This window comes from Podarcis liolepis (assembly GCF_965112155.1).
Source record: "Podarcis liolepis genome assembly, chromosome: 4".
In the NCBI taxonomy this organism is placed as follows: domain Eukaryota; kingdom Metazoa; phylum Chordata; class Lepidosauria; order Squamata; family Lacertidae; genus Podarcis; species Podarcis liolepis.
This window is the reverse complement of record NC_139558.1, coordinates 53,605,233-53,617,581: the sequence shown is the minus strand read 5'-3', so window position 1 is coordinate 53,617,581 and position 12,349 is coordinate 53,605,233. Positions and strand designations below refer to the sequence as shown.

The following is a 12,349-nucleotide window of genomic DNA, read 5'->3' as shown; positions in this document are numbered from 1 at the left end:
GTGATATGTTGCAGAAACATTCCCATTTAGGCTTACCTGCTATTGCTTCATAGGTGAAAAAAATCCAAAGTGGTGGGCTGCATTGAACATGCATATCTCTCTTCTTTAGAAAGACCCAATAGTAGTGTATCACCTCATCACTCTCGTTGCTTTGGCAGTGGCTATGGTATACAGCCTAATAACATGAATTGGGGGGGGGGGTATTAAAAAAGCAAAGGATTACCACTCAGCTCTAATAGTGCCTTCTATATAGTTGTCCCAAGGTGATATATAGTAAAAACGAACAAGGATAATGTCCAATCTAACCCACAAAATGGGGCACAGAACTGGAAAGGCTAGAGGCGAGTCCATCAACAAAAGTAGTAGGACTGGTGGAATTTGAGTGACCAAGAGTCCTATGTTAGTGGCAGCCAGCAAAGGAAAGCAGTTGCTAAATAGTTGCAATGGTTATGGTCACTGGTTAGAATGTGAAAGTTTGCTAGTCAGTGAACAAAATTATAATCATCCCTTTTTATTTTAATATCAATATTCATACAGAAGTAAGCTCAGTTGTTCCAGAACTGTATTGAAGAATACAAGCAACTGATCCATAGGATAGAATATTAAGTTTTAAATGAAATAAATTGGTCTTAGGTTTGTCACCAACTTTAGGATTGGAGCGGTGTTATGCAAGCATAGTTTTTTATTCCTAAATTTTGTTTTACTCCATTTGGCTAAACTCGCTGGCTTTGTGATGGGAAGTTCTGCCTCTGCACATGAGTCTGGGAATGTTCAGTTCACATTGAGTTCATCATACCCTGACCTATTCTTAACGCATTGTTGACCACATCTACGGAATGCGATTGATATGCTCTTTCAAGTCATGCAATATCAATCACTAGTAATAGTTTAACAAGGAGGATTTCATACCTGTCTAACCATGTGTTCCCTTTCCCAACCTTTAATCTATTGATGATTAATGCCTATATGCAACCTTTGTATTGTATTTGTGTTAAGAAGAAGAAGAAGAAGAAGAGTTTGGATTTGATATCCCGCCTTTCACTCCCCTTTAGGAGTCTCAAAGCGGCTAACATTCTCCTTTCCCTTCCTCCCCCACAACAAACACTCTGTGAGGTAAGTGGGGCTGAGAGACTTCAAAGAAGTGTGACTGGCCCAAGGTCACCCAGCAGGTGCATGTGGAGGAGCGGAGACGCGAACCCGGTTCCCCAGGTTACGAGACTACCGCTCTTAACCACTACACCACACTGGCTGATTAACCAATCAGCAACAAGCACATATGTGGCAATGCTGTAATATTCAATAAAAGGGACTCGCCGAGACATGCTCGGTAGATGCCTCCCATATGACACTTGCCATTCGTCTGTCGCTTATTTCAACCCAACAGCTTTGGATCCATTTTGTAAGATAATCAATACAACATCAGAAATTGCTACTGTTCATAAAACAGGGGGGGGGGTTGTTAAGATATTTCTTCACAAATTATAATTCCCTTTATTAAAGGCTTTATCTAACTTAACTTTCCTTTAATTTGTAGTTTAATTTGAAAGTTCTGAGTCTTCTCCGGTGTAATCATGGAGTTTTTTTCAGAGAAAAACCTATCTATTTTCAAATACAATATATTTATTTTACTATATACAAAATGATTATTATATTTTGTACTGTAACTTGTATTAATGGTTAATACTCTTTCACGTTCTTGGGGGCTAGTGGAATTATCTTTTTAGACAGCTCTGTTTAGAATGAATATTCAGTATGAAGAGAACCATATTTTGATATTTTCCCTAACTTACACAAATAAGCCCAAAACTGTAAGAATTACTTTTGGATTCAACTGTCGAAATAAAGATCACTATGGAATGATGATGTACCACAGAAACAGACTAATCAAGGCTTATGAAAGAGTAGGCTACCAGCAAAAGGTGAGAGAAGTTCATATAGCAATAGTTCATCTTTCCACACTTTAATTGAAACTTGTTATAGTTAGTCTTGTTGATGTAAAATTCCATTTTTGTGTATTTTCAATGCGCGGTGGACTGAATTTAAAGCACTGCCACTTAAATCAGCATTTTAAATTATCCATTGGTATGTTAACGTATTTACTAAACAAGGATGCATAGAAATTGATCTGCTCAATCTATACATTAAAATATTTAAATTTATGACTAAACAGAGTGATTACTCCATGTTCTGTTTCACTTCTACTCCTTTCTTTCTACTGTACTGCCTAATTCTTTCCTTGCCCCAATCTCACCCCCATCCAAGAAAATTTTTTGCAAACTGCAAAAAGAGGCAGCCGCTCTGAGCCCGGCCTTGGCTGGGGAGGGCGGGGTATAAATAAAAAATTATTATTATTATTATTATTAACTCAGTGTGTTCGACATAGAGCCATTGTTTCAGGAGTTTTGTTTACACCTGCATGTAGGTTTAACATGTAGGTTTAACATGCTTATAGTCAGATTAATTTTAAGATAGCTGTTCTTTAAATTACTATTTTTTTAAAAAAATAGAGAAATCCCCCCTCGATATTTAAAACATTATAAAAATGGTTTCTACACCAACAAAAAACTGTCTTTTAATCAAAACGGTTTCTTGCAAATTTTTGAAAATCCTTGTCATTCTCTGAGAAGCAAGTTGTAAACATTCAGTGACATTGCAGCAGCTCATTTAGTAAAGTCTTGCATTCTGGGGCAGCCAAGGGCTGTTTTTGACATCTAAAACACAAGGCTGAGAATTCTTTTGTGCAGTCATTTCATTTCATTAACATTTCATCCTTCTTTACTGCACATTTTTCTTTCCAGCCATTCCCCCCCCCCCTGCAAGAAACTGTTGTTGTTATTATTTATTGAATTGATATACTGCCCTATACCTGCAGGTCTCAGGGCAGTTCACAGGATAAAATTACAATATAAAAATGCAAAATACATAATCAAAGTAGAAACAAGAACAACCTAATAACAGCCCCCCCCCCCAAAAGAACTACTGTCACTGAAAGCACTGTGATGCTTAAACTGACAGAACTGTATGTGTATCCACTGTGTTCTGATTAACTGCTTCATGTTGAATGTTGCCATTCCCAACTTTGACTAATAAGTCTGAAACCAATCTACCCCAATACCTAGCTCCAAATTCTAAGTTGCTTCTCAACCTCCCATTTGCTTTTAAGTAGAAATTCTAAACGGGTAGCAGAGGCTGGCTTAGAAGTTAAAACAATAAACTTCATCTTCAAGAAGTTCTTTGGAATAATACCTGTTCTGGCATCTTTTGTGATGGAACTTGTATACTTGTATAAATATTTGTTTAAAATACTGGAAATTTGTGTTCTTGGTGAAAACGTTGGTATATCTTCCTTGTCTATATGCTTCCCCCACCCCACCACCACCCCTTTGCAGGCAAACAACATGGGAGTAGGTGTAGTTGGGATTATCGAATGCAACTTCCTAAAGCCAACCCATAACAAACAAGATTTTGATTATACTAACGAATACAGGTAAGAACGTATTCCAGGATCCTCTTTTCACAGTAGCCAAACAGATGCCAGTAAGAAGCCCACAAGCAGGGGCTGGGTGCAATAGCACTTGTGATTCCCAGGAAACTGCTATTGAGATGCTTACTTCCTTTGAGATACTAGGGATAGAACACCACCATTGTGGCTAGTAGCAATTGATCGCCTTATGTTCTGTGAATTGCTCTGAACTCAAAGCCATCCCAGTGGGTGGCCATAGCTAAATTTCCAGTCTGCATGTAATACTAGACCATGGCTTAGCAGTACATTTCTAAACAAGCCACAAGCTGGCTTGTTAACTAACCAGTAAACCAGAGTTTGTTTCCAATCTGTATTGGGAATCACTTTGAGATGCCTTATGGCAGGCTTCCTCAAACTCAGTCCTCCAGATGTTTTGAGACTACGATTCCCATCATCCCTGACCACTGGTCCTGCTAGCTGGGGATCATGGGAGTTGTAGGCCAAGAACATCTGGAGGGCCGAGTTTAAGGAAGCCTGCCTTATGGGAAGGGTTTCATACAATAAGTAGTAATAATAATAACAGCAGCAACAATCAACACCAGAGTTTCAGGTCCATATGTAATGATAAGTTAATGGTCAACCTAAGCTCTGCTGTCACTTAAGTTCTCCTGGCCATGTGAGAGGTGTCAAGCATACGAGGCTAAGGCTTGTGGAAGTCTCTTCTGCTCATGCATACAGAGCTGCTTTCCCAACAGTGGTGTCATTACCACTTTACCTACCCTACCTCCTTGAGTAGAGAAATAGTAGGGTGCTGTTCAGGCACACTGTCTCTGTAGCATCCACTCCGCAGTTAGAAGCACTAGAGCCGTCTCATTGTATCACGCAGCTTGCCTATAGCTCACCCTTTGGCTCCATTTCTTGTTTTTAGCATTATTTACACAAATATATCCTAAAGGGAGGAATTTCAAACATTTTTAAAATAAGCAATTCACTGCTTTCCCCTTATCTCTACCATTAGTAGACATGTCTGGAATCTGAACCAAATGCAGAATCCTACTGTAACTCGTTAGGAGTTCCCGATTTGGAAGGAATAAATAGATTACGCATTAGCACATTTCTAGTATGTTTTCCTTAAATGCATAAGTGATATTTGTGCTCATTGTTCTTTCCCAGTAGTACTTGCTTTCTGTAGCAGCTGTCAATGCATGTTTCATATTATACAGAATGTGTTTTGTTGAGACACAACTTTGTATTTCTTGCTTATTAGGCGTACAATGCAAGCACTTGGTGAGAAGCTAAATGATTACTGGAATGAGATGCAAGCAAAGAAACTGGATTATCCTCAAGAAGAGATGGTTGAAGATTCCCAGTAAGTTTTTCTAAAAACATAAAACTCAGTCATACTCTGTGCTTGGTTTAAATTATATTTGCTTAGTTTTAATGCCACTTACACTCTGTTACAGGAAGCGCCCTGATCAAACCTGGGTTCAGTGTGATTCATGTCTAAAATGGAGGAAGCTTCCAGATGGAATGGATAAATTGCCAGAGAAGTGGTATTGTTCATACAACCCTGATCCTCAGTTCAGGTAAAATAGGAGAAATTCGGCAATTCGTTTTTTCTCAGATTGCATTTGCTAGCTGGATTAAATATATATATATTCCTTTCTTAAAATTAGAAATTGCAATGTGGATGAAGAACCTGAAGATGATGATTTATTAATTCCATATGAGAAAAAGTTTAAGAAAAGGTGAGCATTAAATAAAAACAGGAAGTTGAAATGTCGGCTTTTTTATGTGTTCCATCAAACAATTTTGAAGACAGGCACTAGGAAGTTTATTCTGTAGAGTTTTAAATGGGTGGCATGCTTCCTTCTAGCAAACCCATTATGTTTCGAATACGTTTTTGCTATTTAAGTCAAGAAATCCACAAAAGAATTCACTAGTCCAAAACATACCTTCATTTGACAATACAAAAGTGAACTTTGTCCTTTTCACTAATGGTTGTGTGCTCTCACCATTAGAAGTTATAGTGAGCTACATAGAATCATAGAATTGTGGAGTTGGAAGGGACCTTGAGGGTCATCTAGTCCAGCCCCCTACAATGCTGCCCACAGCTGTCGCTTATGGGCTCAAACCACCAACAGCAAGACACACTAACCCATTTCAATACAGGAGGGCTATAACATAAGTTATTGATGCAAAAGGTCATGTTAAACAACAACTTAATATTAGATAGCATGTATATATACTGAGCATAAACCATGATACTTTTTCTTCTCAATGCAGAGACAGGGAGAAATTAAAGAAAAGGATAGAGCTTAGCCAGCAGGTAGGTGACTGATTATCTTGACATGTTTATTTCTTTGTTTGTGGAAGCAATGCTAAATTACATGCAAGTTTTCCTATACTGTACCGGGTTCATTTTTTTGCATGGAAAGCAGCAAATGATACTTTAGCTTCTTCCTCCATTTTTGTGTGTCTTGAATATACATTCTCTCCAGGTCAGAATTTAGCCAAGGATATAAACTTTCCTAGGGGTGAAGGCAGGATTATGATCAGTGTACCATGGATTGACAGTTGGCAAACTTGCCACTTTACCAATTGCAGAAAGAGTAGTGTAAAAGTTGAGGAGGCAATTTACTATTTCCTGGCTCCACTGTTGGATACAAATGCTGCTGTCATCAATCTCCATATCTTCTCCACTTTGAGGGTGCTGAATAATCGTAACACTTGAACCATGGAAAGAGGTTACAGCAGTGGAAGATGATTGATTGCGATCAATGTGGGAGAGAGTTTTGTAGTTTAACTATGTGCTGCGTGTAAAAAAAAAGTACAGTGGTACCTCGGGTTAAGTACTTAATTCGTTCTGGAGGTCCATTCCTAACCTGAAACTGTTCTTAACCTGAAGCACCACTTGAGCTAATGGGGCCTCCTCCTGCTGCTGTGCCGCCGGAGCATGATTTCTGGGTTAGTGGAGTCTGTAACCTGAAGCGTATGTAACCTGAAGCGTATGTAACCCGAGGTACCACTGCACTTCCTTTTATGTCTCCTGAATCTTCCTGTTTCTGTGCGTAAGTATATTTGATGACTGTTTACATATTCTGGTTTAATCTAATTTACTCAGTAGTCAAATTTCGAGGTAGAGCGATATGGCTAAAACCTGTAACTGAGCTGCCAAGGCTTTTCCCGCAGCCCATCCAGCCATATATGTTGTCATTTTGTGGTGACTGCAGAGAGTTCAAGGGAAAAGTCGCAGTGATGGAAGTGAATGATGTTTTCTTCTCTAATTGTAATGACATAATGCTGTTTCTACAGATTTATAACGAAATGTATTTACAAACAACGGCTGCCTTGTCCAGTGCACCTCCATTATTGAGTGAAACTATTCCAATGTTTCATGCAGAAGCTTCAAACGTGTCGCTTACGAGACCTCAAAACAAATCAAACAGCACATCAGTATCATCGCCGCATTCTGATCCTGAAAATAGGTCAGTGAATAAAATGCAAGAATATTTCCACCTACTTTCCCCATTTGCTTGTGCTGTTTTTTTAAATTAACATTTTCTGGAGCTTAGCCTTTAAAGGAAAAAACTGCTGATATGATTTCTGTTACTTTGCTTTTGTTTCTTTAGCCTTAAACGAAAACTTTCTAATGCTGATGCACCACTACCTTTTAAGATCACAAAAGTGACTAGCCAAGCATTTGAGAAAAAGAAGCAAGATGATGATGATGTTATCATTTTGGAAGAGAACAGTACTCCAAAACCTGACGCTCTGGAATGTGACATCACAATAGTAAAAGTTGAAGGTGGGGCTGATGTTGATTTCAGTAATATTGAGGGAGAAATTTCTATGAACAGAGATGCTTGTTCAGAAACAAATGGTTCAAAAGGAACTGCAGCAACACAAACTGAAACAGAGGAACTTCTAGTAAAAAAGGAAGAAGCTGAGGGCAATGCAGATAATCAGCTGTCCAGATCAGAACATGAAATAACACTTACAGATCATCTTCATGTTTCGGAGGCTGATATTGTGAATGCAGACATTAAGATAAATGAATTAAGCCTTCAACTGCTTTCATCCAACAGTGAAAAAGAAAAATATCAACAGCAATGTGAAACATTGGTTAAAGAATTAACACTGTTAAAGCAAAAACTAATGGATACAAATGGCAAGCATGTGCAAAAGGGAATATGTCCTCAGTCTACAGAAACAAAAAGTATAATATCAGATGCAGAACTCAAAAAAGTTAAAGAAAAAAGTAAAGAAGAGATATTCATTCTGTATGAACAGGCATTGAAAGAGATGAGAACACTGAAACAACAGTGTGATACTCTGCAGAACTTAAAATCTGAATGTCGTAAATGTAAAAATATTGAGAATAAAAGTGAAGCAGATGACATGGCTGTGCAACTGGGTGATGTTTTCAGACAGCTGGACAATTGCAGCATTGAAAGAGACCAATATAAAAATGAGGTAAGTTTCATAATTCAGTACATAGAAAGGCTGGGTTGATATTTAGATTTATTTGTTTTGGGTTTCAGTCTCACACTTAACCTTAAATCCATTACCTTAACTTAATTTTAATGGAATGTACAGTGGTGCCTCGCAAGACGAAAAGAATCCGTTCTGTGATTCTCTTCGTCTAGCGGTTTTTTCGTCTTGCAAAGCAAGCCCATTGACGGATTAGCGGCTTAGCGCTATTCGTGGCTTTAGCGGATTTTAGCGGCTTATCTGCTGATCGGATCAGCTGATAAGCGGCTTAGGGAAAGGTGGGGAAAGGGAAAAAAACCAGCAGGAACTTGCAAGACATTGTCGTCTTGCGAAGCAAGCCCATAGGAAATTCGTTTTGCGAAGCACCTCCAAAACGGAAAACTCTTTCGTCTAGCGAGTTTTCCGTCTTGCGAGGCATTTGTCTTGCGGGGCACCACTGTATATAAAAGGGTCTTTCAGAATTAGAGCATGCATTTCCTATAGAATTCAAGTGCCTTTGAAATCAGTGAGACTTAAATAAAAACAAAAGTTCTTTGGAACTGAGAAATTAGCCAGTGAGAACATCCTTTGACTTGAGGTAGCCAGATTTGGTGGAAAGAGAACACCTATTATAGAAAAATATTGTTTAGTTCAGATTTGTGCAAACCAAAATATTGTAAGTAAATCAGACATATCAGGCTTCCGAAAAACATTTGCAAACCGGAACACTCACTTCCGGGTTTGCGGCGTTCAGGAGCCGATTTGTTCGACAGCCAAGCCATTCAGGAACCAAGGTACTACTGTATACTGTAACAAGTATTTCACTTCTGTTTTTCATTTTCAAAAATGCAGGCATATAAAGCTTTGATTTACTTTCAGATTGAACTACTGGAAATGGAAAAAACTCAGCTGGGCTTGCAATGTGAGCAGCTGAAAGCAGAACTTGCAGAGTTAAAAACTAATGGAGAAAGGTATATATTCCTACTAAGAAGCCCGATTTGTGCATGAAAAAGCATGGAAAGGCTCTAAACTTACACTTTCATCTATTTTCAAACCTACCTTCAGGAAACCTTTGCACATGAAAGTCTACCAAGAATCCATATTGCAGAGAATTCCTAAGCATGAAGCACACACTCAGTTCAAGCAGGGCATTTTCCAGGTTTTGGGTCTCGTCACCCACCTTGCCATGTCAGTGAAGACTGCAACCTAGAACACACCCAACATTCTCATGTTGCTGTGCAATGCTGAGGAATAAGATAATTGTGAAGAAGCTCTTTTACTTTTCTTCTCTTTGAGGAACTGATGGCAATCTTCTTAGACAGGACTGGCCCTTGTGGTGCCATCGAGATGTTGTTGGACTCCCATCAGCCACAGCCACAATGGCCAGTGGTCAAAGATGATGAGAACATTTGGGGCAGGGATGTGCATTGGCTATCCCTGTTCTAAGGAAACTCAGGCTTCTCCATAATGCTGTTTATACAGTGATACCTTGGTTTACAGCCATAATCCGTTCCGGAGGTCCGGTTGTAAACCAAAGCAGGTTGTAAACCAAAGCGCGCTTTCGCCAATGGGGCCTCAAAAAAAATATGGGTTGTAATCCCCCAAAATGGGTTGTGATCCAAAAAAAAAGGGACACACTTCAGAGTTTGATGTGGTTGTAATCCAAAATGGTTGTAATCCAAAACGGTTGCAAACCAAGGTACCACTGTATCGTGTTACACCATCCAAACCACTGATCTAAATAACCTAATTCATTCCACCCAAATACTACATGCCACGTAAACCACTTAAAGGTTTCGATGGTGAAGCATGATATTGATCCTACTTTTGAATGAATGAATGAATGTCCTAGTGTAGCATGTGATTGCTGGTGTAATCATACGAACCTTTTCTTGTTGTTTGTAGCTGTAGCAAGTATGTAGGAAAAGGATCTATACAATACCAAAAACAGTTTTACATAAACACTGTTTACCATTTCTGGTGAAACTTATTTTCAGATGTTTTCTATGTTAAATAAACAAAATTAATAGACAAGGTGAGCTTCAATATAACATCTCTATTCTATGTAACATTTCAGTTTAATTGGTTTAAAGTGTCGTTTAATGTAGTCTTTAAAACAATGTATGTCAGATTTGTAACAGACTATAAAATAGCGATAGAAATGGGAAAGGAATGAATGAACAGTTGAGCAAATGATGATTTAAAGCATGGGTAGGCAAACTAAGGCCTGGGGGCCGGATCCAGCCCAGTCACCTTCTAAATGCAGCCCGCTGACGGTCCGGGAATCAGTGTGTTTTTACATGAGTAGAATGTGTCCTTTTATTTAAAATGCATCTCTGGGTTATTTGTGGGGCATAGGAATTTGTTCATCCCCCCCCCCCAAATATATAGTCTGGTCCCCCACAAGGTCTGAGGGACAGTGGACTGGCCCCCTGCTGAAAAAGTTTGCTGACCTCTGATTTAAAGTACTGAACTTATCTTCACCATACCTGTAATTTTAACTGATGTTCTCAATCTTCTCTTTCTTAGTGTGAAGCTGCGATCCCTGCGAGTTAACGTGGGACAGTTACTAGGAACAATAATGCCTGAACTTAATGTGCATCAAATCAATCCTGACATTGGCATAGTCGATGAAATTCTAGGGCAAGTTCTGGAGCAATTGCGTGAAAGCACTACTTAATTTTGTTTCCCCTACAGTCTCAACATACCTTATTGTCACGTTTCCAACCTGTAAAGACTGTTCATTTTAGTGCCATAGTACACATGAAAACTGGTCCGGTTTCCTTTTAAGCTTCTGCTGCAAAGGGGGCTGCTTTTTATTGGAACTGCAGATTCTGGGGTGGGGGGTGAGGGTAACATTTTCCTTCCATACTGTGGTTTGTGACAAAAATCACCCTTCCCCTGCAACAGCTATTAGCCCCAGAAGGTAAGCTACTGGCAAGTAGCATTTCCCCCCAAATTACTAGTATTTTATAGAGGCCTGTGAGTATTTCTAAACTTTGATACATGATTATGTATTATAAGCTGATTAAAAGTATTGTAAAACAATTGTTATGTCACAGTATGTTTCTAAAACAAATATCAACTCATGTTCTTAATTTTGATAAAGTTGTCAAAAAATAACCATAGATATTATGTACCTTTTTCATTTTCTTGAAAGCAACATTTTTCCAATGAGTGGTTATTGATATTTCAACCTTATAGTGTATATGCTAGTTAAGGGTATTGCAAACAAATTCTTTCAAATTATACTGTTTTGTTTAAGTAAAAGATAACAGTTTTTAAAATATGGCCACATGGTTCTAAGGAGCAATTTTTACATACTTTTTTCTTTAATTATGTATTTGTTTTTCATTATTCTCTGAATGAATTGTACAGTCTGGGTTGAAAAAAATGTGACTCTATGGAGAATGTTATTTAAATTTATACTGTACATTAATACTTTGAAGAAAAGTGAATAAATGTAAATAATTTTTTATTTCCATGAAGTTAATCAAAAGATGTATATTTTGGACTAAATGGGGGGGGCACATAATGGTGTTCTGAGTGACAAGAAGAATTCTGTATCCGGGTAAATTGTTCCCTATTAAAACAAAACCTGCTTTTTTTGTTTCCTTCTAATTATGAGCATTTACAGCACAGTCCTAATCATGCCTACTCATTGGTAAGTCCTACTAAATTCATTGGGCCTTACTCCCACATAAGTACTTTAAATTGTGTACTTGTTTCTCATCTTAGCAAACTAAATACTTATCTCCATAATCCAGCAAGTTAACTTGAGGTGCAATCCAGTAATTTGTGTTTAAATGTCAGGACTTGTGGCTTTACCTCATGGGATAGCAGACCCTCGCACCTTATCAAGAACTTATGATGAAACTCAGTTGATATTTCAACAGCATTCTGTCAATAGTTTGTAGGGCTAGTCCTGAGGAACTCATGTTCTCTTAGGCATGTGGAGCAGTTCAATTCACATGAATTATAGCCTTCTAGCCGAACTACATGTGGAAACCTGGGTGTTTGGACTGATGTCAAATTCACATCCAATTCCTTTCTGATATATGCATCTGATTTAAAAGTGTGTGTGTGAAAACTATACTTACGCATTATATGTCCTTTTCTTTGATTCCTAAGAGAGGTTTTTAGGACTCTCAGTTCCTTTGATTTTAAATTATAGAATTGTAGACTTGGAAGGGACCACAAGGGTCATCTAGTCCAACCCCCTGCAATTGAGGAATCTGCCCAAAAATGGGGCTCAAACCCGCAACCCTGAGATTAGGAGTCTCATGCTCTACCAACTGATCTATTGTTGAGGGTAATCTTGGTTTGGGGAATAGGAGTTGGCTATTGCTTAGACTACAATAGAGGCAAGTCTAACAGCGGGCTTTGGACAGATGGAGAAGTCTCTTATCTTTC

The 12,349-nt window shown here is 38.4% G+C and overlaps 1 protein-coding gene across 1 annotated transcript in view; it reads left to right on the top strand.

Moving 5' to 3' along the window:
- The window catches only part of MORC3 (MORC family CW-type zinc finger 3), a 28,046-nt gene extending 16,626 nt beyond the window's left edge, over positions 1–11,420 (top strand). Inside the window, exons 8-17 of the mRNA XM_083500187.1 lie at positions 1,800–1,919; positions 3,390–3,487; positions 4,731–4,832; positions 4,927–5,049; positions 5,140–5,211; positions 5,750–5,792; positions 6,779–6,951; positions 7,096–7,939; positions 8,816–8,907; positions 10,466–11,420. Of these exons, the coding sequence (XP_083356313.1) occupies positions 1,800–1,919; positions 3,390–3,487; positions 4,731–4,832; positions 4,927–5,049; positions 5,140–5,211; positions 5,750–5,792; positions 6,779–6,951; positions 7,096–7,939; positions 8,816–8,907; positions 10,466–10,616 (1,818 nt within the window). The 3' untranslated portion in view covers positions 10,617–11,420. The remainder of the gene's footprint in view (positions 1–1,799; positions 1,920–3,389; positions 3,488–4,730; positions 4,833–4,926; positions 5,050–5,139; positions 5,212–5,749; positions 5,793–6,778; positions 6,952–7,095; positions 7,940–8,815; positions 8,908–10,465) is intronic.
- The last annotated feature ends 929 nt before the right edge of the window (positions 11,421–12,349 follow it).